The 27,336-nt window shown below is 51.0% G+C and overlaps 1 protein-coding gene across 1 annotated transcript in view; it reads right to left on the bottom strand.

Moving 5' to 3' along the window:
* LOC135254071 (receptor-type tyrosine-protein phosphatase S-like) overlaps positions 1-27,336 on the bottom strand; it is a 254,574-nt gene that overhangs the window by 23,813 nt on the left and 203,425 nt on the right. Inside the window, exons 17-26 of the mRNA XM_064334022.1 lie at positions 26,648-26,742; positions 25,737-25,990; positions 24,254-24,341; positions 23,346-23,570; positions 22,318-22,478; positions 21,611-21,622; positions 19,094-19,182; positions 12,414-12,521; positions 7,209-7,306; positions 2,449-2,572 (exon numbers count right to left, since the gene is read on the bottom strand). Of these exons, the coding sequence (XP_064190092.1) occupies positions 2,449-2,572; positions 7,209-7,306; positions 12,414-12,521; positions 19,094-19,182; positions 21,611-21,622; positions 22,318-22,478; positions 23,346-23,570; positions 24,254-24,341; positions 25,737-25,990; positions 26,648-26,742 (1,254 nt within the window). The remainder of the gene's footprint in view (positions 1-2,448; positions 2,573-7,208; positions 7,307-12,413; positions 12,522-19,093; positions 19,183-21,610; positions 21,623-22,317; positions 22,479-23,345; positions 23,571-24,253; positions 24,342-25,736; positions 25,991-26,647; positions 26,743-27,336) is intronic.

The following is a 27,336-nucleotide window of genomic DNA, read 5'->3' as shown; positions in this document are numbered from 1 at the left end:
GTGACTGCGTGTGACTGTGTGTATTTGGGGGGGTCTCGGACTCTCTCTAAACCGGTGTAAACTGGAGGCCCAGAGGTTCTTAATAACGCGGCACTGTCCCGGCCCCTCGAAGAAGAGCGATTCGGTGTGGGGGGAAATCGCTCTGTGTGAATCTGTGATCTCCGATGCTGACGGTGTTCTCCTTCCAGCGGCCACACCGGCCACGCCGGTCGCGATCCCGCTCGAAAAAAAACTTGCCGCCCCCCCCCCCCCCCCAGCTCCCCGGGGGGCACGCTCGCGCTTCAGCGGGCGGGGAACGGAATTCTCGACACTAAGAGCGTGGAGATGAGCGTCCATTTTCCCCCAACAGAGTGTTACTGAGCACCTGGTACCTGAGCACCTGCTCCCCACCACAGAAACGGTTATTCAGAAGAAAAATAAATAAATAAATAAATAAATAAATAAATAAAAAATAAATAAAACCCTGTCGCGCCTCAGCCTCCCTCTCCCTCTCCCTCTCTCCTTCTTTTTTCCTTCCCGCTTTTCTTCTCTCCTCCTTGTTTGATGGCGGGCGAGCGAAGGCGCCTGATTTAGGGGCCCCCGCCGCGGAGCGCGCTACAAGATGGAATCACCAGAGGGGCCGGCCGTAAATCAGGGGCGCAGAGCCCCCGAGCGGCGTCTCTCCCCTCCGCCATCCCTCTCCTGCAGGACGGGAGCCTGTCGGGGGGGGGGGGCACTAAATCTCTGCTAAAGTAGCCCCAGCGAGCGCTGGCTTAGCTGTGGAGACAGTGGGGGGGTGGGGGGTGCCATGCTCGGGGCAGGACACAGGCAGTTTGTTGCCTACTTTTTGGAAGCTCGCTCAATCTGTCACCTCAAGAGCTCAAACACCTGCTCAGCACAGCATTACAGCGCATCAGTGGAGCGACTTACAATACGAGAGAAAGTAAGGGCACAGTTTTCAAATGTGTACTCTCTCCTTGGGTACTGTGAAGGATGCATAACAAATAAAATGTATTATTATTATTATTATTATTATTATTGTGTTAAATAAGGAAGAGTGTTACAGATTAGGCTAAAAACACATACTCCATAGGCAGTATATGTCCAATGTCATTAAACGTGTGACTCAGTCATAAATCCATCCATACAATATTATACAGTAAGTGATCCTACAAATACCACCACAGCTGGGAGTAAAAAAAATAAATAAATAAATAAAATAAATAAAAAATTCGGAGAAAACCTTGAGGGAAGTGTTGTCACGGCAGCAGAGCCGAGCGTGGGCGGGAGGAGCCCTGCAAACACGAGACTTCTACGAGAGAGAGAGAGAGAGCGCCGCTCGCCACGGCAACCAAACTTAATAAGCACTTACCGCCGGGAGCGGAACGGCGTTTTAAACTACCGCTTTTCCTCAAACGCGCTAACGGAAAAAAACAAAACAAAAAAACCCAAAACACTTTCGCCCCCCTGTGTGTTTATCAGCAAGTCTAGACACTACAGAGAAGAGCGGGAAATTAAGGGTCGGGAGAGAGAGAGAGAGAGAGAGAGAGAGAGAAGAGAAGAGAAGGACGAGAGCAGGCAGATAAAACGAAATTAAAACGAATTCCCGTGTAGCGAGAAAAGCAATCGAGCGTTTTTTTTATCGTTTTTTTTTTCGCCGTTAGCCGTAGCGGAGCGAACGGAGGACGCCGCGGCGCTGGAATACCGTTCCGCGGCTCCGGGCTCGCCGCTAAGCCGCCGCGCTATAAAAATGAGAAAAATCGCGGAGTTGATAAATTTATGTATGGAAAAAAAAAAACAGCCCTCTTTTTTTTTTTAGCCCCGGTTTTCTTTCATTGGCTGCCCTCGCTGTTTTCTTCGCCCCGCTCGATGGGTTCGAATTAAGCGCCAAAAATTTTTTAAAAAGAAGCGATGAAACGATAAATCAAAAAATAAATATTGCAGAAGTGTAAAAATATTGGGGGGGGGGGAGGGAAAAAAAATTATTGTTTGTGATGGAAGTGCATTCATCAAGAAAGAAGCATGGATGTGGAGGGGTATCTACCTAAACTATCTCTGCTCCACCTATCTACACTCACACTACCTGAACACGGAACATAACACAGCACAATGGACCGTCTGTTAAAACTCCTCTACACTGCAGCAAGAACTGGGTCACTGGAACATAACCCAGTTATTTGAAATAAAACACTTTAACCCTTCAGGTACCGGTGAAGTCCATACAATTTGAGTTTTTGACCAAATTAAAATGCAAAAAAAAAAAGTGTTTGTGCAGGAAAAAAAAAATTAAAATGCAAGCTTCTATTTTTAAGTCAAAAGTTAAGGACAGGTGTCGACTGAAATCAGAGCCAAGTGCAACGTGCCTTAAGATTTCCTGTCTAAGATTTCCACCTTGTCAGGAAACCTGGCTGGAGCTAAATTCCTGCGAGACTGTCAGCCTGCTCAGTAGCTCCCCCTGGTGGACCTCACCTTCAATGGAGGAGAGGATGACGCGGGAGTGGTCGTAGGCGATGACGTTGGCGTAGCGGTTCTTTGGCTTGTTGACCTCCAGGTTGGAGTGCTCCCAGGTGAACTGCTGGCCGGGATCGATGGACTGCAGGGAGAGATGCACAGGTAAGGGTGTGAGCTGATGTAACCAGACACACACAAGAACGCACACACACACACACACACACACATACCCAAAAAAGTGCGCACACACACACAAACACGCACACACACACACACACACACACACACACACACAGGACACCTGCAGCTCTTACAGCAGGGAGGAGTGGGAGTGAGAACTTTGTAATTAAAGGCTGGCCTAGGCTCCCCGTATCTAAAATATTTAAGAGGCGCACAGGTTGAAGATCGTTAACGTGTCGGGTGATTAATGGGAATAAGAATATTTACTTTTTCAGCTCTGTCCTGGGGGGCGGGGGCGGAGGGGGGGTGAGAGCAGGGGGGAGTAAAGCAGGACCCAGTCTGACGCTTGTGTGATGGATGCAGCTGCTCTCGGAATATGAGAATTCAGAATAAATATTGTATTCCCTTGTCAGGGTAATTTAGAATTCCATTATGATTGGGGGAGCTCGCTCGCTCGCACGCTCCTGCGGCCTCTCTCTCTCTCTCTCTTACTCGCACTCTTTCACTCATTCTCTCACTTTCTCTCTAGATCTCTCTCTCTCTCTCATACACCCTGTCCTCCTTCTCTCTCTCTCTCTCCCCTTCCCTCCCTCCATCCCTCTCCATTCCCTAGATGTAAGGATTTAACAGACTGAAGAGTGCACAGCTAAGGGGGGGGGGGGGGGGGGGGGGGGTGGGGACACGATAAGGAGTCTGCTGTACCAGCAGCTTGCTTTCTATAATTACCCTAAAATAACAGCACCCTGAGCCTCTTCCTGAATGCAGCACACTTCGTTTTTTTTCTTGACTTTTTACATTTTTAGGTTCTCTACACCCGCGTGTTTACAGGTCCCTACAGAGATGCCTGAGCATTAGAAATTGTGCAGGTTAAAAGTGTGCCTTTTTTTTCATGCTGCTTGTGCTAAACCACCTTTTGTGCTGTCAATTTAAATAAGGATCACCAGCCTACAACAACTCTTTGTTGTTCGTTTGATTGCCTCTAATGTGGCCGGTTTACTTTCATGTATTTCACACAATGTTTTCTTTAATTAAATCAAAGGGACCAGGTTTTTCTCCACACCTATCCTCTTGGACTTCTCCATAGCCGTCTTAATTAAAACATTCGGAGGACACAAGAGCAAACAGAAGTCAATGAACGAAGTCAAAACGCTGGCCTCCATTATCCGACCCTGATTTAAATCGACTTGCTACCCACACAAAGCAGTGGGAAAAGCAGGGTCAGGGCACTTCCCGCGGTCACGCCAGGCTTTCAGACATTTTCAACGATCGCCGAAGCTGTGTTCAGACATTTGGAACGATCACCGCCCCCCCCCCAAGCGAGAAATCCAGCCCTCGCAGAGAACAAAGGGACGTGCAATGCCAGCAAGGAAGGTCGATCTGTCCCAGAATTCAAAGCAAAAACCCGCCCTCAATTATATCTTCGGCACGATTGTTTATTCTGGTCTGAGCGCAATCGTTTATTCTGGTCTGAAAACTTCCAATAAAGCCAATGAGCAACAGCGGCAGACCGAGCATTATATTCTCGGCGAAAACAGTTTAATGTGTTTCCAGACACGTCCCCTAAGGACATGGACTACACAGCGATAAAATGAAATCAAGATCAGAGGAGATGCAGAAGCATTTCAAAACGAGTGAGAAAATGCACAAATAATTGCCACTTTCAGATACAAAAAAAATCACAATATTTACAATATCCAGAACAATATATTCCATTTCTGTGAGAGATAAAAGAGTGAACCTGCACTGGCGTGCATAGCTATTATGCAAATTTAAAATAGAAAAACACACATGCACGTACACACACACACACAAACACACACACCAGACCTCCAGGAGTGGAGTTACAGAGCGCTGTACTATAATGGTGCAGTGTGTAGAGAATGCTGCCCCTGCTGGTAGGAGTGAGCATGTGCAGCCACGCCAAAGGACCTCTCTTTATGTTCCACACTATCCCTGTTACCCCCCCCCCCCCCCCCCCCCCCCCTCGATACCCCCGCAGCTGCTTTACGGCTGTGGCACTCGCTTTGTAATCTCCCCCCCCAACCCCCCCCCCCCCCCCCCCCACACCCGACCAACACCAGCCCTGCAAACCAATCACTCAGAGCCTGGAGAGCAGAGCCGGGTAAGTATGAGGGCCTGGACGAGCGGTGATTCATCAGGAAAATAACAGAATTAAAATTACTTTCTGCTCGCAGCGCAGGTCACTCCTTCTGAGGGAGACGGAGAGAGAGAGAGAGCACACGCTGCCGCGCAGACACATTTTTATTTCGGTTGGCGCTGGGGGGTGGGGGGGCAGGGGGGGGTTGTTGGGCGCTAGGGGGGTGGCGGGGGATTGGGGGGGGGGGGCGAGTAATTAGAAAGCGGGTTTCCGCGCGCGGGTTTGACGGACTACTTCTGTCTCGGAGACGAGCCTCCCGTAGATTTACGCCCCTCTGCTCCCGCCTGTGGCGGAAACCATGGCGATGATGATGCCGTGCTCATGTGCACTGTGGCCCCGCCCACCCACACGCATACACACGCACATAAAACACACATACACACGCACATAAAACACACATACACATGCATACACGCACATAAAACACACATACACACGCATACACACACACATAAAACACACATACACGTGCATACACGCACATGAAACACACATACACACACACATAAAACACATACACGCGCATACACGCACATAAAACACACATACACACACAATAAAATTGACATACACACACACAGACATACACAGACACACACACACACACACACACACGCACACACACATACACACACACACATGCATGCACACACACACGCACACGCACACACCACACTCACCACACACACGCACACACGCACACATGCAACACACAACACACACAACCACACGTCACACGCTACACGCACACACACAACACACACAACATGACAACACACACACACACACACACACCACACACACACACGCACACACACACACGCACACACACACACAGACACACAGACACACACACACCCAGCATCGGGACTAATCTCCATGCTCTGGCGGTATTTTTTCCCTCTTTCATTAAAGCGTGATATAAGGGCGGGGGGGGGGTTGGGGGCGTATTGCACTATGCAAATGAGCGGCTGATTCAGCAATCCGCGATTTTCCAATCACCCCCCGAGTCCATTTATAACCCCCGCGCTCAACTTCTGACAGCTCATTGGGCACCGCCAGGCGGAGGGTGGATTTGTGGATTTCTACCGGAAAAAACTCTTAACCTCACCCCCAAACCCGTCCCGTTACGGGCCGGTGGCGCTCCCAGCCCTGCCCAGCCGGTCCTAGAGATCTACCGTCCTGTAGGTTCCCACAATAAAGCACACCTCACTCAACAGCTAGAGCAGGCTGCCAACCCTGGTCCTGAGATCTACCATCCCATAGGTTTTCACTTCAACCCTAAAAACGCCACACCTCATTTAATAGCAAGAGCAGGGCTGCCTAACCCTGGTCCTGGAGATCTGCCGTTCTGTAGATTTTCATTCCAACCCTAATTTGGCACACCCCATTCAACAGCAAGAGGGCTGTTTGAGCTTCTAATTAGTGGAATCAGTTGCACCACATAATTAGGGCTGAAATGAAAACCTACAGGAACAGGGTTGGCCTGCCCTGATACTGAAAACCTACAGGACAGTAGAGTACATCCCCAGGGTTGGAGAGCCTTGTCTTAAGGGATCTCGATCTCAATCTCAAAGTTAGGGAGGGTCACGGTATCTGCAGGGACTTTCTGGCTGCCTTTTAATCAGCAGTGATTCAGGCCACGTAAACAAGATGTGTGGACCAATCAGCATAGCCCGTGGATACCCAGATCTGGCCCTCGATTCCAAATCCGGCCCTGGTTTTCCTTCCCCCCAGGTAATTAACAGAACGGTTAGTGCTACTGCTTGGCCAGACACCTGGTCTTCACAGCTGACTCCCAGGTAGAGGGAGGGTGGAAAACCAGCGGGTCTCGGGCCTTGAGGACCATGAGCAGTTAGACGCACTGGAAACACGCCAGGCAAGGTGTCGAGATTCCTGCCTCACAGGGTGATGTCACTGCGATAACCCTTCAAGGTGTGAAGAGGAGACTTTGGGGATCTTCTCCTGGTCACTTTTCATCTCTCTCTCTCTCTCTCCCCCTCCCTCCTTCTCTCTCTTCTTCTCCCTCCCTCTTACCTATCTCCCCCTTCCCCACCCTCTCTCTGTACCTCCCTCTCTCCACCTCTCTCTCCCTCTCCTATCCCTCTTCCTATCTCCCCTTTCCCACCCTCTCTCTACATCCTCTCTCACCTCTCTTCCTCCCTCCTTCTCTCTCTTCTCCTCCCTCCCTCTTACCTATCTCCCCTTTCCCCACCCTCTGTCTCTACATCCCTCTCTCCACCTCTCTCTCCCTCCCTCCTTCTCCCTCTTACCTATCTCCCCTTTCCCCACCCTCTGTCTCTACCTCCCTCTCTCCACCTCTCTTTCCCTCCCTCCTTCTCTCTCTTCTCCTCCCTCCCTCTTACCTATCTCCCCTTTCCGCCCCTCTCTCTCTATCTCCCCCTCCCCCCCCTCTCTCTCCCCACCCCCCCCTCCTCACCTCGTATTCCTGAGAGAGCTTCAGGTTGTCGTTGGCCTTCAGCACCTCTGTGTGCTCCCCCAACTCCGCGATGGGGATCGGCGGGTGGCTCATCATGCCTGTTTGCCAGACAGAGAGAAAACGGTCAAAAACAAAACAACAGAGAGAGACAGAGAGAGAGAAAGCGAGAGAGAGTGAGAAACAGAGAGAAAGAGAGTGAGAGAGAGAGAGAGAGAGAGCAAGAAACAGAAAAACAGAAAAACACCGCCAGGGGTGTGAAGCCTGTGTGAAAATAAACCAAAAGAAAGAAAAGGAAAGGGAGACTGACAGGCGAAAATCAGGAAGAGGAAGAGGAAGAGGAGGAAGGAGGTAAACGGTGCAGAAGCCTGCGATGGTGTAGAAGGCTAGTGGACAGACAGACAGACAGACAGACAGAAAGATGGACAGACAGACAGGCATCGCACACACACACACACAAACACAGCTTTCATGAGTGATGCTTGGAAGGTGTGTGAGCTGGCCAGGGTTCCGCCTTCTCGTTTCGAGAGCCCCCACCCCCCCCCCCCGCCAACCCCCCCCACCACCAACCCGCTTCATCACAACCGCGAATGACACGGCCACAGAATAGGAAAGAAAAACAGGGGGGGGGGGGGAAGGCCCCACCGGCAGACCGTTAAGGCGTGAGAGAGATCCCACCCCAATTATCCGCCAAGTTCCTTGGAGAGAACGGCTGCTTCTTAACAGCTTCGCGATGGCGGCCGCGGCGACAACATTCGCCGTTCGCCGTCCTTGCTTTTCTTTCATTTCGGGAAATAATATAAAAAGACAAACACCCCCGCAGTTCAGCGTTTTTTTACGCGGCGGCGAGACGCGATGCTAACAAAAACTATATTTCACCTCTTATGGGGTTTTGCCCCGGCGAAATAACAGCTTCTGGCACTTTTATGAGAGATGGGGAAAAAAAATGAGGCTTTTTTTTTTTTCCCCCTCCTCCGGACGCCATAATGGTAACAATCGCACGGCGGCGACCGCGGAACACACTTTAACATTTATAGCGGGAAACGTTTAATTTGTGAGTTTCATCAAATGCGAAATAACGTCGCCTAACACATTTAAGGCCCCCGTTCTTTCACCAGCCCCAATAGGGGGGACTGACTAACGAGGCAATTTCACACAATCTACTCCTTTTTCGTCGCCTGATTTAAAATAAAATAAAAAAGACACAGAGCTTCTGGCTGGGCCTGCACACGACCCTCCCCTCACACCACCTCTCTACCCTACCGCACACGACCCTCCCCTCACACCACCTCTCTACCCTACCGCACACGACCCTCCCCTCACACCACCTCTCTACCCTACCGCACACGACCCTCCCCTCACACCACCTCTCTACCCTACCGCACACGACCCTCCCCTCACACCACCTCTCTACCCTACCGCACACGACCCTCCCTCCACACCACCTCTCTACCCTACCCACACCGACCCTCCCCTCACACCACCTCTCTACCCTACGACTCCTCACACCACCTCTCCCTACCACGACCTCCTCACCACCTCTCTACCCTACCGCACACGACCCTCCCCTCACACCACCTCTCTACCCTACCGCACACGACCCTCCCTCACACCACCTCTCTACCCTACCGCACACGACCCTCCCCTCACACCACCTCTCTACCCTACCCACCGACCCTCCCCTCACACACCACCTCTCTACCCTACCCACACGACCCTCCCTCACACCACCTCTCTACCCTACCACACACGACCCTCCCCTCACACCACCTCTCTACCCTACCGCACACGACCCTCCCCTCACACCACCTCTCTACCCTACCGCACACGACCCTCCCCTCACACCACCTCTCTACCCTACCGCACACGACCCTCCCCTCACACCACCTCTCTACCCTACCCACACGACCCTCCCTCACACCACCTCTCTACCCTACCGCACACGACCCTCCCCTCACACCACCTCTCTACCCTACCGCACACGACCCTCCCTCACACCACCTCTCTACCTACCACACACGACCCTCTCCTCACACCACCTCTCCTACCCACACGACCTCCCCTCACACACACCTCTCTACCCTACCGCACACGACCCTCCCTCACACCACTCTCTACCCTCCCACGACCCTCCCCTCACACCACCTCTCTACCCTACCGCACACGACCCTCCCCTCACACCACCTCTCTACCCTACCGCACACGACCCTCCCCTCACACCACCTCTCTACCCTACCGCACACGACCCTCCCCTCACACCACCTCTCTACCCTGCCGCACACGACGGGGGAGCACATTTAACGCCGGAAAAAGAGGCCAATTTAGCCACAATTCTGAAACTCGTTTCTGACGTCCGGTCTCGGTGAAAAGGCAAATCCTTCGCCTTCTGCCTCTCAATCTTCCTCAACCTGCACTCTCCATCCCCCTCTCTCTCTCCCTCCCTCTCTCTCTCTCTGCCTCTCAATCTTCCTCAACCTGCACTCTCCTTCTCTCTCTCTCTCTCTCTCTCTCTCTCTTTCTCACTCACTCTCTCTCTCTCCCCTCATCTCACATGTCTATCTCACCTGTTCTGTCTACCACACCTGCCCTGTCTACATCACCTGCCCTGTCTACCACACCTGTTCTGTCTACCAAACTTGTCCTTTCTACCTCACCTGCCCTGTCTACCACACCTGTTCTGTCTACCTCACCTGTCCTTTCTACCTCACCTGTCCTGTCTACCTTGCTTTGAACTTGTTCCCAACTGAGCTTGCCATAATAAAATAGTGCCGTTGTCGACAGAACACGACAGATTTCGGGCAGAAAAAGAGGAGGCTTCTGTGCCTTGTCCAGTGGGTGACCCACCGGTACCCGAAGACCCAGAACTTCCCCAGTGATGGGAGGGGGGTGTGGAGAGCCCTGGCCTGGGGTGGAATGGGGGTCTAGCAGGTACAGAGGGGGTGGGGTGGGTGCAGTGACAGTGTGAGACAAAGTGTCAAAATCAGCTGCAGTGCTTCAGTCAGCCAAGGCCAGGCAAGCATGACATCATCATGACATCCTCACCCGTGCTGTCCCCCACCACCCCCACTGAGGCTCTCAGACTGCGAGAAGGTGATAAAATGGATGTGCCCCCCCACCCCCCACCCCCAAAAAATCTAAGAACAAAAAAAGAATTAATACCACTAGAGTAAATTTTGGAAGGTCACTGCTACTGTGGCTTGTAGAGATTCACTTGTGTCTGTGCACTGTGAGAGATTTGGTATACAGACAAAGTCTTGGTATAGGCATCGACTCATAGTATAGAAAAAGATTTGGCACAAATACAGATTAGGTATGTGTTTACGTTTGCTTTGGATTCAAACTAGGAGCGGAAATCTGGGAGGTAAAGCGAAGTGCAAGACTCCAAGGTGTCCCTTCGGCAGAACTGAGAAAACTTCAGTTAATAATTCACACATCTCTTTGTTCCACCCGAGAGCAGCTATTTCTGGAACGGCTGATCGGCTTTTGCATTACATACAAGAGATCCCGAGCCTCTTGAATTCGATTTCTTTCTTGCCAAAAAAAGGGGGTCAGCGGAGTTAATTGAGCGTAGAGAATGCGTGTAAACAAACACAAGCCCGCGTGTAACAGACGCCGCTCAGCCCTCTCACGCTTATCGCCCTGCTGCTCTCCAGAGGGTTCGCCCGTGACACGCGTCCGTCTCGTCCTCCGTAATCAGGGCTAATTTCAATTAGGATCGGCGGTTCTAATTTAGAGGTAATGTTGAAAAAACAAATATTTTAACAAACACGGCAAACCGGGAAGGAATTTACGAACACAAACAGACTGATGGAAAATGGCACGTACAGCAGCATGCAGCCTGGATGAACTGCTCCTCCTTTTTAATTAATGCTCTCCCTGGGGCTGGCCGAACTGTTTGACTACAGACTGACTGACTACATACTACAGACTGACTGACTGCAGACTGACTGACTGACTACAGACTACAGACTGACTGACTACAGACAGTTTGACTACAGACCGACTGACTACAGACTGACTGACTACAGACAGTTTGACTACAGACCGACTGACTACAGACTACAGACTGACTTACTGCAGACAGTTTGACTACAGACCGACTGACTAGACAGACAGGCTGCGCATATCCTTTCCTCTGCATGAGGGTGGGGGGCAGGGGCAAGTTGGGGGGGGGGGGGGTGGTGTGGGGCAAGCAAACGCAGTTTGTACCCCATCGTTCTGGCCAGCGAGCGGAAGACGAGAGGGAAGTGGATCGCGTCGTGTTAGCGCACCCTGTCTCCCCCAGCTCGCCAGGATTTACCCTAAGAATGTTCAATATCAAACTCCCCTCAGCTTGCGCACAAACCCGATCGCATGGGAGGAAGGTCCTTCCAAGGACAACCCCCCCCGCCCTACCCCCTGCTACCCCCCCACTCCCTCCTCCCATTTGTGGAAAGCTATCCCTCCAACACAGAGTTGTTTCTTTTCTTTTTTTTTTTCTTTTTTTTTTCAGAACCCCAGCAGTCAAAAGCAGATCAATGTGTGTGAGGAAATGGACTACCCTCTAATTACACACTTCCAATCCGATTCCCGGTCGATAAGCCAGAGGGATGAACAAAAAAAAGGTTTCTTTTGATGGCCCTGCAAACTTCCAACGAATATTTTACACATGTTTATTTACATATGAAAGCCAATCTCTCTGTATGTGTCTGTAAGGGAGGGATGGAAGGAAGAAAAAAGAAAAGAAACCCAAAAAAAAAAAAACGTTTTTTCTTGTTCTCTTTTCACCACAGGCTAGCGATCAAATGTCGGACCCATTGTTTGCCTGGGAATTTAATTAATTCTGCTCGTTATCTTAGTTTCCAGAAACACCCCCATCAGTTCAGATTGGAATTAGAACGTTGAGGGGAGTCGGGGTGGGGGGGGCTGGGGGGTAGACGGAATGCCGGGAAAAAAAAAAAAAAAACACAAAAAGGTCTCCACATCAGCTATGATTGCAGAGGTTACACGGTGGATTAATGAGCAGCCAACAGCTTGTGAGAACACAGCAACGGAAAGAAGAAATAAAAGGGGAAAAAAACACATTTTAGGAAGTGCAGGAAATTAGTGCTGAATCTGCAAATCATCTCAAAACGTGAATATTCACAGGGAAGTAAAAACAGTGCGAAAAAAAATCTATAATAAAATGCAGGGAAGACAAAGAGAGGGACTGAATTCGTTGGAACTAACTTTCATAGTCAAAATCAGCTTCAGTTAGGGGGCTGCTCAGACCAGAATCTGTGAAGAACAGCAAACATAAAAAAGAAAGAAAATATCTTATACAACGCTGATGATGTACTTAGAACGAAAATTTAAAAAAAGCCTGACACACACAGCTCTGGAGAAGAAAACACACACACACACACACACACACACACTTCATATTTCATTCTTAAATGAATGTCTCCTGCTTATCAAAGTTATTGCCTGCATTTTGTTCGATAAGATGCTCTCAGACGTATGAGAAGAGAGTATGGCAACACTCACACAGTAACAAACAGCACCCTGCTGGACACAGACAGTTAAAATAAAATGACAGCTCCTGTTAGTTTATACCACGCCTTATCACTTTTTTAAGGATTAGCCTAAGCTAATGAAGAGTGTTGAACTGAAGCACAGCACAGGCCACCTTAGGGCGTTTCATTTAATTTCTTATCGTTTTTAAAGTTTTGTCACTTTTTTCACCCACACCATTAACTGAGCTAATGCTAGGACAACGTCAGTACTCTACATGACTCGTTAGTGTCCTCCATTAACATTTACCAGGTAAGGCTATCTAGTTAGCGAGCAAACACTAATAGTAGCTGGTAGCTATGTGAAATGAATTAAGTGTTAGTGTTTACCCACTAGCTAGAAAGCCTTCCCTATTACATGTTCCTACTCACATATTTACTAGGTAAGGCTTTCTAGCTAGTGGGTAAACACAAACAGCAGTGAATAGGAAAAATGAATAAAAATGCAACTGTCCTGATGGTTACTATGTTACTGTTACTATGGTGACTGTAGACACAGTGTGGGTGGAGCATATCTGTTCGCTCTGAGAGTCGCGGTTTGTGGGTTTTCACCGAACGCAGACTCATACAGGTCGGTTCGTGGCGAATAACTCTGGCCATCTGGTCGCATATTATCAAAGGCTTGCGCAGGTTGGCGGAGAGGAGGACGGAGCGCATGGGTGTGGGTGTGATGGTGGGAGAGGTGAGCACGGTCGCCTTGGATCTGACTGCTGGCATCGAAGCTCGGGCGTAAGTAAAGACAACCAACATATCAGTGCAGTGACACCCAATCCATCCAGCCACAACCCCTCCAACCCAATCTCCCCCAATCCCATCCGTCCAGCCCACATCACCTAACCAATTGCACCACACGAAAATTCCAATCAGCGCTCCTCGCGGTCCGGCTCTCTGCCGGGGCCATGGTCACTTCCACCGATTGAAAGCTCTTCCATCAAGCGCCCGGCCTGGCAGCTGTAATTGGAAGTTTCGATCGGAATTGATTCGTTCATGATGCAGGGGTTTCAAAACAGGAGAGGGCGAGGGTTATCAGTGTGGACGCGCGTGGTGGGCAGGGCAGAGAGGACAGAGAGAGAGAGAGAGGGAAAGTGAGAGGGAGGGAGAGAGAGAGGGGAAGAGAGAGGAGGAAGGGAGAGGGGAAGAGAGAGCAGGAAGGAAGAGGGGAGAGAAAAGGAAAAGAAGAGGAAAAAGGGAGAGAGAGGGAAGGTGAAGAGAGGAAAAGGGGGAGAAGAGAAAGACACTAAAGCAAGAGGGAAGAGACAGCAAGAAGAGGAATGCAGCTAGAATTAATTCAGAAGAGCGCACAAATGAATGCTGGGAAATTCTGTTTTTTGTGATAAGGTGTCCAGAAATGGAATGATCCGGAAAACATATCGGGCCCAACCACCTGCCCTCACCGTCTCCACACTGAGTCTCTGTCTGAGACTGTAAGGACCGAAGCTCTAAAGATCAATCCCACATCCTTTCACCGTAATGTCTGCCCCCCTACAGGGTCCAGACTGGGGTCAAACACTTCACTTGAAATGCACTTTCTCTATCGATGCCAGTATTCGATGCCTGTGGTTCACTGACATTTTTAAAAGCCCATTTAAAAGAAAGCAAGTCATTTGAACTGTCATTCAGAACAGATTTCTACTCCCATGTGACCGTATGTTTTGGCTTCTAACATGTTTCCAGTAAAAATCTAAGGGATCTACAGGACTTTTTTTATTCCATTTTTTTACATTTTACTGGCTTTAAAGAGTTAATTTTTTTGCGAATAATGTACATATCTGACACAGGTCTGGTGGAGTCAGATTCAGGCACCTGTTGACAGACAGTTTAGTTCAGACAGAGCAGAACTGCCGCTGCTCAGTCATGTGCAAAAAAAAAAAAAAAAAAAAACTGAAATTATTCATAATGGCAATCCCACCAGAAATCCTGAGGAAACAGTGAATTTATTCATGAATCAAGTACTTGTGGGTGTAAAATGCACTGCTAGGATGTTTGTTCGCGACATCTCACATTTACGAAAATCATGCCACTGAAACATAACAGGAACAATCTTTTTGTAATTCTCTGAATAGCGTGAAGGAATATTTCCCTTCTGAGAAGAGAGAAAACAGGAGGAGAAAATGGGTGTTTTGGGCTCTGTGTTTTTTGGTAATGCTTGACAGCAGGCATCAGTAACCCAACAGCTCCAACTGTACTGTCTGAAAAACAATAAGTGGCTTATAGCTGACAAAGAAAACTGCAGAGGAATCTATATTCACTAACCGACATCTAACCCAGACAACAGAGGAATCTACACTGAACAAACCAATGGCTAACCAGAATCCTGCAGTGGACAAAAAATAAGTCAATCTCAACAAGTATTTTAGTCTTTAGTATTTAGACCTTATTTCTGTTAAATTTTTTAAACTAAAAAAGACAAAAATATTACCAATGAGGCGAGACAGTCTGATTCATTTCAAGATTTGCCAATGGGGGAAGAAAATTTCAAGCAAACAGCAACTTGAAACAAGCTAATATTTTCTACTTGAGATTTTAAATCTCATCACGAGACTGAAATACTTTTTAAGACAACCTTATTTTTTTTGCGGCAGTGCACATAGGAATTCACTGATGGCTCACCCAAACCTAGCGAGGAATTCGCTGTTAGGAGAGACAACCGCCAAAAAAAAAAAGCCTTGAAATAAACGGAACATCACAGGCACACCACAAGCTGGGGAAACCACGCAGAAGACCGGCAGCACCAATTCGCCAGTTTCAAAAAGCGCTGCACATTCCCTCAGCGGGCAAACCGAATTATTTCTGAACGTTTTTTCTCCTCCATTTCTTTCTGGCCTCCCCCCCTACCCTGACGAGCAAGAAAAAAAAAAAAAAGATTTTCCCTTCCTACCTGAGTTAAGCGTGTGATCCACTGGGGAGGGGGGGGGAGTGAAGCTGGGGAGGGATGGGGGGGGGGGGGGGTTTACAGCTGCAGTGGCCCCTACTCCGAACCGAACCTATTTTTGGCTTCATTATCACCGAAAATCACATCGGGGCCCGCAGGTGCTCGACACGCAGCATTCAAGCCTAAGAAAGAAGAAACCTGCCAATGGCGGTGACGAGCAGACACCTCTTTCTCGCCATAAACTCCCCCAACGCTTCCCGCGATAGGCTCTCCGCAGATAAAACCGGGGGCTTTACGTTGACAGGTTCGAGTCGAGGGCTCTTTTAATGCAGAGGGAGGGGCGGATATCGGAATTAAGCGAATTCCGGGAACTGAGCAAAAACGTTTTTCTGAAATTCCTCTCCCCACGCCCCCCCCCCCCCCCGCCCCTGTATTTCAAGGCGGCTCAATAAATCTAAAAGCGCTTAAAGACGACATTCATCACCAGAGGAGAACGAGACGGTGGTTCTGAGGTTGGGGAATAAAGGACGTGGGGAAGGGGGGGGGGGCGGGGGGCTTAAATGTTCAGACTGAGGGGGATTCCGAAATGTAGAGCAGTTTCTGGGCACCGCAGAAACAGACCCCCCACCCCCCAAAAACAGGAGCACAAAGGATGAAGAGAATATGGGAATCATGGATGGGGGAGGAGGAGGCGGATGACACATGACATATGAAAAAAAGGCTAAATGGCTACCAGGAGATTCAGTGATCTTCACTAAATCTGCCAGCCCCTCCAGCCACAAAGCCATAGAGCTACGGGGTCCTAACACACACACACACATGCACGCACGCACGCACACACACACACACACCTACACAAACACACACACACACACACACATGCACGCACGCACGCACACACCTACACAAACACACACAGACAGACAGAAACACAGACACACACACAAACACACAGACAGACACACACACACAGACACAGATACACAGACAGACACAAACACAGACACACACAGACACAGATACACATACATACACACAGACACACATACATACACACGTACACACTCGCATACACATGCACATACACACACACACACAGACAGACACTCACATACACATGCACACATACACACAGACACACATACACACAGGCGCACGCACACACACAGACACACACAGACACACACACACACACACACGCACACACACTCTTGGCACTCCCAGGCATTTGCTCAGTGCTCCTTCATGTGTAGTGGGGTACGGTCACTTGAACAATGGCCGCTATTAGCTAATGGAAATGTTGCAAGCGTTCACTGCTTTCGCCTAATTGGTCTAAAATGTCCGCTCAAATAAAATTCTCTCGGCGAAAAAGATAATGACATCGCTCGAGTTCAACGAGGACTCGGGCGAGAAAAACGGGCTAAGAGCAATTAGCACGCGGTGTTGATGTAGCGGCAGTTTTAACGAGGCTTTTTTGATGTACGCAGCTGTTTTAACGAGGCTTTTTCCTCAGAGAGAGTAGGGGAGAAATGTACAGCGCGAGAAGGAGGAGAGAAATGTACTGCGAGAGAAGGAGGAGAGAAACGTACCGCGCGAGAAGGACGAGAGAAACGTAGCGCGAGAAGGAAAACCGAGAGAAAAACGTTGCGCGAGAAGGACGAGAGAAACGTACAGCGTGAAGGAGAGAGAAAGTACAGCGGAGAAGGAGAGAGAATGTACAGCGGAGAAGGACGGAGAAACGTACAGCGAGAGAAGGACGAGAGAAACGTACAGCAAGAGAAGAGAGAGAACGGAATGTCCTGCGCGAGGAAGGACCCGGGAGCGTACAGCGCCGGCGCGAGAGGCTGGAGAACTGTCCCCACGAGAGCTGAGCGAGAGGAACGCGTGCAGCGAGAGAGGCGAGAGAAACGTACAGGCGAAAGGACGAGAGAAACGTACAGCGCGAGAAGGACGAGAGAAACGTACAGCGAAGCGCGTAGGAAGGACGAGAGAACGTACAGCGCAGAAGGAGAGAGAACGTACGTGAGAGAAGGACGAGAGAAACGTACAGCGCGAGAAGGAGAGAGAAACGTACAGCGCGAGAAGGAGAGAGAAACGTACAGCGGAGAGAGGAGAGAAACGTACCGTGCGAGAAGAAGGAGAGGAACGTACAGCGCGAGAAGGACGAGAGAAACGTACAGCGAGAGAGAAGGACGAGAGAAACGTACAGCGAGAGAAGGACGAGAGAAACGTACAGCGCGAGAGAAGGACGAGAGAAACGTACAGCGAGAGAAGGACGAGAGAAACGTACTGCGCGAGAAGGACGAGAGAAACGTACAGCGAGAAGGAGGAGAGAAATGTACAGCGCGAGAAGGAGGAGAGAAATGTACAGCGTGAGAAGGACGAGAGAAACGTACCGCGCGAGAGAAGGACGAGAGAAACGTACAGCGAGAGAAGGAGGAGAGAAACGTACAGCGAGAGAGAGGAGAGAGAACGTACAGGCGAGAAGGAGCAGAGAAAACGTACAGGCGAGAAGGAGAGAGAAACGTACAGCGCGAGAAGGAAGCGAGAGAAACGTACGCGAGAGAAGGACGAGAGAAACGTACAGCGAGAGAAGGACGAGAGAAACGTACAGCACGAGAAGGATGAGAGAAACATACCGTGAGAGAAGGACGAGAGAAACATACCACGAGAGAGAAGGACGAGAGAAACGTACCGCGAGAGAAGGAGGAGAGAAACGCACAGCGAGAGAGAAGGACGAGAGAAACGTACAGCGTGAGGACGAGAGAAACGTACCGTGAGAGAAGGACGAGAGAAACATACCGTGAGAGAAGGATGAGAGAAACGTACAGCGCAAGAAGGACGAGAGAAACGTACAGCGTGAGAGAAGGAGGAGAGAAACGTACAGCGAGAGAAGGACGAGAGAAACGTACAGCGAGAGGAGGAGAGAAACGTACAGCGCGAGAAGGACGAGAGAAACGTACAGCGCGAGAAGGACGAGAGAAACATACCGCGAGAGAGAAGGACGAGAGAAACGTACCGCGAGAGAAGGAGGAGAGAAACGTACCGTGAGAGAAGGACGAGAGAAACGTACCGCGAGAGAAGGACGAGAGAAACGTACAGCGCGAGAAGGACGGAAAGACGTACAGCGCGAGAAGGAGAGAAACGTACGCGTGAGAGAAGGAGGAGAGAGAACGTACAGCGGAGAAGAGACGAGAGAAACGTACAGCGTGAGAGAAGGACGGAGAGAGAGAGAAGCAGCGAGAAGGAGGAGAGAAACATACCATGAGAGAGAAGGACGAGAGAAACATACCGCGAGAGAAGGACGAGAGAAACGTACAGCGCGAGAAGGACGAGAGAAACGTACAGCGCGAGAAGGACGAGAGAAACGTACAGCGTGAGAGAAGGACGAGAGAAACGTACAGAGAGAGAAGGATGAGAGAAACGTACCACGCGAGAAGGACGAGAGGAACGTACAGCGCGAGAGAAGGACAAGAGAAACGTACAGTGCGAGAGACGGACAAGAGAAACATAGTGGGGTTCGCGGATGAACGCGGCTGTGGGACGTTCCAAAGTGGACGTGCTCAGCCCCATGCTGGGCGCCAACACAAGAAGGGGTGCACTTTTCTCAGCCCTGTGTGTGCCAAATCTATCCATCCATACATCCATTATCTATACCTACTTATCCTGGGCAGAGTCACAGCATGCACTGGGCAAGAGGCCTTTGTACATTATTATTATTACTTATAAAGTGCTTTTCTTGCACGTTGTGAGCGGACTGGAGCATGTCCGGTGTGCTGTAATCTCCTTGGCCTGGGCTGCAGGGATGGACTGCGTCTCGGAGACGAAGGCCTTTGAAATCTTTTTTACTTTTGATGAACCGCAGTCCTGAGGACACACAGGATGAAGGACACGTGGTGGCAGGGTGGCGGGTCGGTGGGTTGGGGGGGGTGGGATGGGTTTGCCCTAACAAAGTCTGCCCCCCGCAGACACACAGATGCCTTCGGTGAGGTGGGGGATGAGGTGCGGGTATGGGAGGGAGGGAGGGGAGGGGCATAGCGAGGTAGACGTGTCTGGCGTCGGAGGATTGCCGGTTCAAACCCCGCTGTCAGGAGGGTATAGCGGAAAAGGCGGCCGGATTGCCGAGCGGGACTGGAGAGCTCGGAGAACAGCTGGCGGAACAGGAGAGAGGGCTCAGCCGGCCCAGAGCGCAGCCGGCGACGGGGACGAGAGCCAGATCGCCTAGCGACCAACCGGGGGGATGGGGGGTTACCGCGGAAATCGCTATCGTCTCATTCCCCCTCCCCCCCCCACCCCCACCCCTCAGCTCCTCAGACATACGATCGCGGCCCCGATTCCCGCCACAGTTGTCCAACCGCCCCCTCCCTACTCGGACCGGAGGTGAGTGACAGCCGCGCTTATCAGGCTCGCGTGCAGACACGGACGAGCGGGGGTGGGGGGGTGGGGGGTGGTGGCAGGATGTGGGGGGTGGGTAGGGGTGTGGCAGGATGTGGGGGGGACGCGTCCTGCATGGCGGTCTCTGGGGCCTCACGCATGCCATCGATTTTGTCCCCACGAATCAGCTCTGTCTGGCGTCTGGGTCAAACGTCGCCATGGCAATGGGCCCGTTACCACGGCAATGGGCCCAAAACTGTCAAGACTCCACAGGGGTTTCGGTTCACATTTCAGTGGCGTAACTGAGGTTTGCTCCAATTCTTCCGGATCAAGACGGGCGAGAGTTACCTCATTCGCTCAAGGTGATGTTATTCTGAACTCCATTTTCTTGGTGTTTAGCTCCACAACAGCCTGCATTTTTGGCTAACAGACCCTTCGTACTAATAAGGGTTTCACAGCACCTCTGTCTCTTATCTGATAGCAGTACAGAGGTGACTGGCCTGTCTGCATATACAGTAATACTACATTAATACTCCCCTCAGCCTACAGTAAAACTACATTAATACTCCCCTCAGCCTACAGTAAAACTACATTAATACTCCCCTCAGCCTACAGGAACTACATATACTCCTGCCTACAGATAGAACTACATTAATCTCCTCAGCTACAGTAAACTACATTAATCTCCGGCCTGGCAGGGGTTTCTGTGGACAGATAGACATGGACATGAGATGCTTTTTTCAGAGGTATCGGGTGTGTGTGTGCGTGGTCGCATTTTGTGGTGCATTGGTGGTGGTGTGTGGTGCGCTGAGATTTGCGTTGTGTCAGGAGACTGGCCTGAGAGTGTCGATCTGTGTGTGTTGTTGTGTAACATACACCGGTCTGGAAGTACACATGCTCATCCCACACGGTCGGTGATGGGTGGTGGAGACGATCTCATGCATTGTCAGAGACACTCAGTCACGCGGTTCCAGACTCTTCCGTTTGCTGCTTGCGAAATGAAACACACACAAACTCAAACCCAATGCAGAACACACACATGCATGCACGCACACACACACACACACACACAGTCAAACCCAATGCAAAACACATCATAAATATTACAGCGCTTACACAGACATACACACATACCTACAGCACATGCATATATTTGAACATCAATGGAATAATATATCAACCTCTCCTATCACTTTGCAGCCACAGCACGCACGCACACACACACACACACACACACACACGTGCAGGCACGCACACAGACACACACACGTGCACGCACACACACACATGCGCACGCACACACATACACACACACAAAACACAATACAGTACAAACAAACAAACTCAGTCCCCAGCAGACACACCTCACAGTAAAGACTGAAACGTCTGCTGACACATTTTTCCCACCTCCCTGCTTCCCGTTATGTGAACTAATTAAAAAACATATTTCATGCTGAGGCTGGATTTCTACAACCTCCCCCCCCCACCACCTCCCCTCCTCCCTCCTCCGCCCTTCCCCCTCGCTCCCCCTCCCACCTCACTCCCCCTCCCTCCTCCCCCTTCGCTCTCCCCCACCACCACCAACTCCACTTTCCTCAAGACAGCAGTAAAGTTCAGCTAAGCCTTACCTGTCAGGTTTGCTGCTTCCAGTGGAAGCAGGGGAAGGAAGCAGACATATGAAGGAAAGGGGGGTGGGGGGGGTGAAATAAAAGCGGACAGGAAGGGAAACAGAAGTCAATGGAGGGCACTGAAATTCGCAGGGTGGCAGTGCTAGTCCAGATAAAGGCTTATCTGCATTAAGAGCAGCCAGGTAAGGCTCATCCTGGGCCCTCCGGTACCCAAACTGACCCAGGATCAGTACACAGGAGGGTGAGAAAGGGCAAGGATAAGGGCAAGTTTGGGGGGGGGGAATACGCTCTGAGTAACTGAGACATTTTTTTGGGGGGGGGTGTTCCGAGGAAAACCAGGAGGAAGCACGGCTATGCCAAGGTCAGCCTGTTAGAGAGCAGGTTTTTTTTTTGGCAATTGCAGGGGTTTGTTTAATGTTCAACGTTATTTAGTTTCCTGAGTCAGACCAAATTAGTTTCACTCCAGCCCTAACAAAGCCACACCTCATTCAACAGCTAGAAATCTCATTCAGCTGCTAATTAGTAGAATCAGGTGTGCCAAAATAGGGTTGGATCAAAACTGTACAGGACAATCGATCCCCAGGAACAGAGTTGGGCAGCCCTGCGTTGGAACTAAGAGCCCTGAAGTTGCGGTTATGCTTCGTTTCTTGAATGCAGGCTCCGCCCCCTTCACCAGGCCCCGCCCCCCCACCAGGCTCCCCACTCACTTCTTGTAGAGCAGGATGGCGATGACGATGCAGATGATGAAGACCACGGCCAGGACGGGCCCCACCACCCAGATCAGCCCGTCCCCGCCCGTCTCCACAGGCTGGGGGTCCACGTCCGGCGCCACGATGGAGTCCGTGTAGGGGCTGGCCACGAACATCTTCTGCACACGGACAACACACAGGTGCACACACGTATAGAGTCAGGTTTATGTGTGTGTGTGTGTGTGTGTGCGCATGCTGTGTCTGAAGCTCGGATAGGGGGGGCAGTGTGTGTGTGTGTGTGTGTCTGTAAGCTGAATGGCCATATGTGGTGTGTGTGTAACTCGATGGGGGCAGCAGTGTGGTTAGGTAGGGTTATGTGTGTGTAAGTTTGGGGTGGAGTGGCAGTATCGGTGGTGGTGTTGTGTGTGTAATTGGGTGGGGGGCAGTACTCACGGTGGTGGTTAGGTAGAGTGTGTGTGTAGTGGGGTGGGCAGTATCACCGTGGTGGTTAGGGTTAGTGTGTGTGTATAGTTTGGGGGTGGGGGGCTAGTACGTCCCGGTGGTGGTTAGGGTTAGAGTGTGTGTGTGATTTGGGGTGGGGGGGGCAGTACTCACCCGTGGTGGTGGGTTAGGTGTTTAAGTTTGGTGGGGCAGTAGTGGTGGTAGTAGTTGTGGTGTGTAAGTTTGGGGTGGGGGGGCAGTACTCACCCCGGTGGTGTTAGGGTAAGGTAGTGTGTAAGTTTGGGGTGGGGGGTGGGGCAGTACTCACCCCGTGGTGGTTGGTTAGGGTTAGAGTGTGTGTTAAGTTCGGGGTGGGTGGGGGGGCAGTACTCACCCGGTGGTGGTTAGGGTACGTTAGGTGTGTGTGTGTGTAATTTTGGGGTAGGTTAGTGAATCAGTTGGGGGCAGTACTACCCGGTGGTGGTTAGGGTTAGAGTGTGTGTGTAAGTTTGGGGGTGGTTGGGGGGGGCAGTACTCATCCCGGTGGTGGTTAGGGTTAGAGTGTGTGTGTAAGTTTGAGGGTGGTTGGGGGGGGCTGTACTCACCCCGGTGGTGGTGTTGAGCTCGGCCAGCAGGAAGAAGACGTACTCCTGGCCCGGCTCCAGGGCCCGGTTCTCGTAGCCGTTGTACTTCTTCTGGTTGCCCACGGTGAAGGTCTGTGGCAGGGCCCAGGGCTCGAAGCTGGCCGCGATGTAGGGCCGGCGCAGGTCCACCTGACCCAGCTGGCGCGTGGTGCGCGCGTGCCGCGTCGTCCCGATGTCCTGCAGGAGCTGAGGAAGAGGAAGGAGGAAGAAGAGATGGAAAGAGAGAGAGAGAGAGAGAGAGAGAAACAGGCAGAAGAGAGGAGAGACAGCAGAGATCAGACTCAGTTCTGACAGCGCTCGGGCCCGTTCGAAATAACAAGCCAAAGCAACCGCAGTCACAACAACCGCACTGACATTTTGGGACCGCTTTGAGTTTGACCTCTCAATCAAACTATGTCCAAAGTCGATAGGGCAGCCACTGGCCACAGGCCCAGACCGAATAAGCTTATTAATTTCACAAATAGCACAAAAAGATTCAACTGGTAAAAAAATGGAAAAAAAGGAAATAATGCTAATCGCTAATGCAAACAGCTTCTGACTGACCGCGCTACAAGGTCATCGGTAACCACGGCAGCGAGCGTCCAGGTGAGAGGAGCGGGAGAACCGCGGCACCCCATCGCTCTGGATTAGGGGGCTCAGGGAACAGCACCAAGAACAGCCACACAAATCCCCCCCCACCCGGCGATCAGTCTTTCTGAACTGAGTGTGTCTGACCCTGTGGAGCACAGCTGTACACAAGACGCCCCTCCACACTCTTAGTTTACATCCCCTCCGACGCCTTCTGTCCCCGCTCTAACACCGCCTACTTCCGCTGTTTCACTGGATCGCGGACGGAGTGGTACTCGGGATGCGGTTGCCATGACGCTCACCTCCTCCAGGTCCATCTCGTCCGGGTTTTTTATGTGTCTGATGGGCCCCTTCTTTTTCTTCAGGGGAACCACCACCACGTAGATGTTCCTGTGAAAAAGCACCCGTGTTCAGTCCCGAAAACACACCCACAGTATGAGGACCGCCTCAGGACAGGTCCCAGAGGTCACAGAGGTCACATCGGAAAGGGGTAAGTTAATGAAGACAAAAGATGGTGGGATTTTAGCTTTGGAACACGCAGGTGGAGTATGCACACATTTTTTTGTTGTTGAAACCTGTTAGATAAATAAGCTGAGAGTGTTTATGTGCATTTGTGTGCTTTGCGCTAACATTTCATTACATAAGATTTTTGTTTGTTAACCTCATCTGGTGTGTGTGTGTGTGTGTGTGTTTAAGAGCTGTTTGTGTGTGTGTGTTTGCGTAAAACATCTGCGTGCAAGTTGAGACTGTAAGGTAATGTATGCATATTTGTGTTTGTATCTGTAAATGTCTGTGGGTACGTGTGTGTGAGTTTACATGTGGCTGCATCTGTGTGCCACGCCTTATTTGTTCCCCTTGGGTTATGGGTTCTGTGTGTTACGGGTTCTATGTCCACCTGTGTGTTACGGGTTCTGTGTTCCCCTGTGTGTTACAGGTTCTATGTTCCCCTGTGTGTTACAGGTTCTATGTTCCCCTGTGTGTTACAGGTTCTATGTTCCCCTGTGTGTTACAGGTTCTATGTTCCCCATGTGTGTTACAGGTTGTATGTTCCTGTGTTTACAGTTTCTATGTTCCCCTGTGTTTACAGGTCTATGTTCCCCTGTGTGTTACAGGTTCTGTGTTCCCCTGTGTGTTACAGGTTCTATGTTCCCCTGTGTGTTACAGGTTCTATGTTCCCCTGTGTGTTACAGGTTCTATGTTCCCCTGTGTGTTACAGGTTCTATGTTCCCCTGTGTGTTACAGGTTCTATGTACCCCTATGTGTTACAGGTTCTTGTGTGCTACAGGTTCTGTGTTCCCCTGTGTGTTACGGGTTCTGTGTTCCCACTGTGTGTTACGGGTTCTATGTTCCCCTGTGTGTTACAGGTTCTATGTTCCCCTTGTGTGTTACGGGTTCTGTGTTCCCCCTGTGTGTTACGGGTTCTGTGTTCCCACTGTGTGTTACGGGTTCTATGTTCCCCTGTGTGTTACAGGTTCTATGTTCCCCTGTGTGTTACAGTTTCTATGTTCCCCTGTGTGCTACGGGTTCTATGTCCCCCTGTGTGTTACAGGTTCTGTGTGCTACGGGTTCTATGTCCCCTTTTGTGTTACAGGTTCTATGTTCCCCTGTGTGTTACAGGTTCTATGTTCCCCCTGTGTGTTACGGGTTCTGTGTTCCCACTGTGTGTTACGGTTTCTATGTTCCCCTGTGTGTTACAGGTTCTATGTTCCCCTGTGTGTTACAGGTTCTATGGTCCCCTGTGAGTTACAGGTTCTGTGTGTCACGGGTTCCGTGTTCCCCCCTCACTTGATCATTTCCCGGGTCTCCAGGGCGGGGAAGGTGATGGTCAGGGTGCTGTCCGGCTCGCGGTTCTGCTCCAGCTCGGGCTTCTTGACCAGGATGGCGGGGGCGGTCCGGGTGACCACGCGGTGCCGCAGCCCCCCCGAGGCCTCGTCCTGGCAGGTGATCCGGAAGTCGTAGGTGGTGTTGGCCCGCAGGCCGGTGATCAAGGCCTTGGTCTGCTTGGCGTCCACGTCCACCTTCACCCGGTTGTACTCGATCTGTGTGGGACGGGCGGGGCGGGGCGTGGCGGGGCGGGGCGGGGACAGATACAGACAGATACACGGACACCGGCGGTCACGCGCTGAGAAACAACGCGGGCGCGAGCCGCTCTCCGGACACGCGGCGGGTAGCTGTCTCAACATGGCGGAGGCTGCCGTGGGGCGCTTCCTCTCTACACCCTAACGTGCTAACGTGCTACTTTAAGCCAACTAACTCCCAATGTCACCGCCTTCGCTGAAGTTGAAAATCAAGCTCATAATTTGTTGGCCATTTGCACTTAATACATTGGAATTGTCTTTCAGCTTGCAGTCATATTAACCCTTTAAGGTAAGAGATCATAAATACGTAATTAGAATGTTCTTCACGGAATGTTCAAATGCTGATGCAACAATCACTACTGGAAACTGAAAACAATGGAGTTCTAGAACACTGGGAAAAAAAACATTCCAAAAAACCAACTCCTCTAGTGATTGTTACATTCAGTTAAGAACACTCTTATCACATACTTGTGATCATATATCTTAAAGGCTCACAACACTAGGATAAACTGTTCCAGAACCAGCTTGTCTTGTCTAGTTTCATCTGCAGGGTGGAACAACGTACAAAAGGGGCGGGGGGGTGGGGTCTTTTGGGTGCAGGGGTGGGCCCACACTCACCGTGCACTTGAACGGCGTGTGGCTTTCCAGAAACTTCCACGTCAGCAGCACCGTCGTCTTGGTGACCAGCTTCACCGTGAAGTTCTTGGGGACGTCTGTTTGGGAGGGGACGGGGGAAAAAAATGAAAGCGTCAAAAACGAGAAGAGAGCAGCAGCAGGTGTAGTTCAGAGAGGAGAGCGAGAGACAAAGAGAGGGAGAGAGAGAGAGGTGAACAGAAGGCAGCTGGATTATTCACTTTCCTCAGAGTGAACGGTGAGCAGTGCTCTGTGAGGGGGGAGGGAACCACAGCAAGTTAGACGAGCAGCAGGTGACCCCTGAACACAGACCCGTGGAGGACAGAGCCACGCCCAGTCCTGCCCTGCCCTGCCCCGCCCTGCCCCACCCACCCAAACCCCACCCTGCCCTGCCCCACCCTGCCCCATCCCTCCCCATCCCAGTCAGATCACCAGCTACATTTCACCCTACAAAATTCACCTTTTTGCCCAATCCCTCCCACCCCCCCGAACCCACAAACCCCTCCCACCCCCCAGCTTCATCCACGGCGGGCTGAAGTTTTCACAGTGGAGAATAGCGTTGGGGCTCAGACAGGCAGTACCCACACGGAACACCACAGGGACAGGGAAACGAGGACAGACCAGAGCAGAGCATGCCCACAGCAGTGCATCATGGGATGCCATGCCACACACCA

This window comes from Anguilla rostrata, chromosome 4 (assembly GCF_018555375.3).
Source record: "Anguilla rostrata isolate EN2019 chromosome 4, ASM1855537v3, whole genome shotgun sequence".
NCBI lineage: Eukaryota > Metazoa > Chordata > Actinopteri > Anguilliformes > Anguillidae > Anguilla > Anguilla rostrata.
This window is presented reverse-complemented; position numbering and strand designations above follow the sequence as displayed.